The sequence below is a fragment of the Corvus brachyrhynchos genome, unplaced genomic scaffold (genome assembly GCF_000691975.1).
Source record: "Corvus brachyrhynchos isolate BGI_N302 unplaced genomic scaffold, ASM69197v1 scaffold315, whole genome shotgun sequence".
In the NCBI taxonomy this organism is placed as follows: domain Eukaryota; kingdom Metazoa; phylum Chordata; class Aves; order Passeriformes; family Corvidae; genus Corvus; species Corvus brachyrhynchos.
This window is the reverse complement of record NW_008237903.1, coordinates 1,285,427-1,286,490: the sequence shown is the minus strand read 5'-3', so window position 1 is coordinate 1,286,490 and position 1,064 is coordinate 1,285,427. Positions and strand designations below refer to the sequence as shown.

Genomic DNA, 1,064 nt, shown 5'->3' with positions numbered 1-1,064 from the left:
TTAATATATTTTTGGTGTGCAGCAAAACCATCCTGGCTGGGGAAAAAAACCAGGACTGAGGAAATGGGAGAAAGCTTTTCCCTAGGGATCAGCTACAAAGAGTAGGCGTTCAGGTTGGGAGCACGCCTTTTTAAAGGACAGATATGGCAGGTACGCGCCGGTGACAGCAATAATAATAATAATAATAATAATAATAATAATAATAATTTTGATAAAAAACAGCAAGGCACTGGTGCTGCTCCGCTCCCCTCGCCGGCGCCCCCGTAAAATAATACCAAGTCTCCTTGCATTTCTCTCCCTGGTGTCTGTGTGTGGCCTTAGCCCCATTCATCATTTGGCTCCCAGTGCAGAACTCGCTCCATTTCTAAAATTATGCATGATCCACTGAAGAGACAATTTGGGTTTCCCCCACCTCTCCCTTGCCCTTGAAGAAAGCGAGCCCTTGTCTCATTTGCATTAAAACCCTGCTCTCTATAAGCTAAGCAAAGGGGAAGGACTTGAAGCCTATGGGATGGCTTTAGGGCTCTGCCCCTTGCTTTTGGCTCTCTCTCTCTTTCTCATTCTCTCTCGTGCTTTGATCTCTGCTTAACAACACAGGATCTCTGCTTAACGTCACAGGGACTAACTACACCAGGAGAGTTTTGTTGGAAGTTAGAAAGTTTTGGAGCCTCCAGAGGGCTGTAGCGGCAGTAGCAGAAGCAGCATCCAAGGGACTTCTGGAAGGGGAAGAGAGAGAGCGAGCGAGCGACTGACTCAGTCCTGCTGCAGAGAACTGACTCGAGGCGACGGAGGCAGACATGGAACATCAGCTGCTGTGCTGCGAGGTGGAGACCATCCGACGAGCCTACCTGGATGCCAACCTCCTCAATGACAGGGTGCTGCAGACAATGCTGAAGGCGGAGGAGACCTGCTCGCCCTCCGTCTCCTACTTCAAGTGCGTGCAGAAAGAAATCTTGCCATATATGAGGAAAATAGTTGCCACTTGGATGCTGGAGGTTTGTATCTTTCGGGGACTTTTCCTTGCAAGCTCCGGCACCGAAACGAATTAATCCGGGGAGCTGCTG

At 49.3% G+C, this 1,064-nt stretch overlaps 1 protein-coding gene across 1 annotated transcript in view; it reads left to right on the top strand.

Moving 5' to 3' along the window:
* Positions 1–487: 487 nt before the first annotated feature.
* Positions 488–1,064, top strand: part of CCND1 (cyclin D1) — a 13,389-nt gene continuing 12,812 nt past the window's right edge. Inside the window, exon 1 of the mRNA XM_008632685.2 lies at positions 488–995. Within this exon, the coding sequence (XP_008630907.1) occupies positions 798–995 (198 nt within the window). The 5' untranslated portion in view covers positions 488–797. The remainder of the gene's footprint in view (positions 996–1,064) is intronic.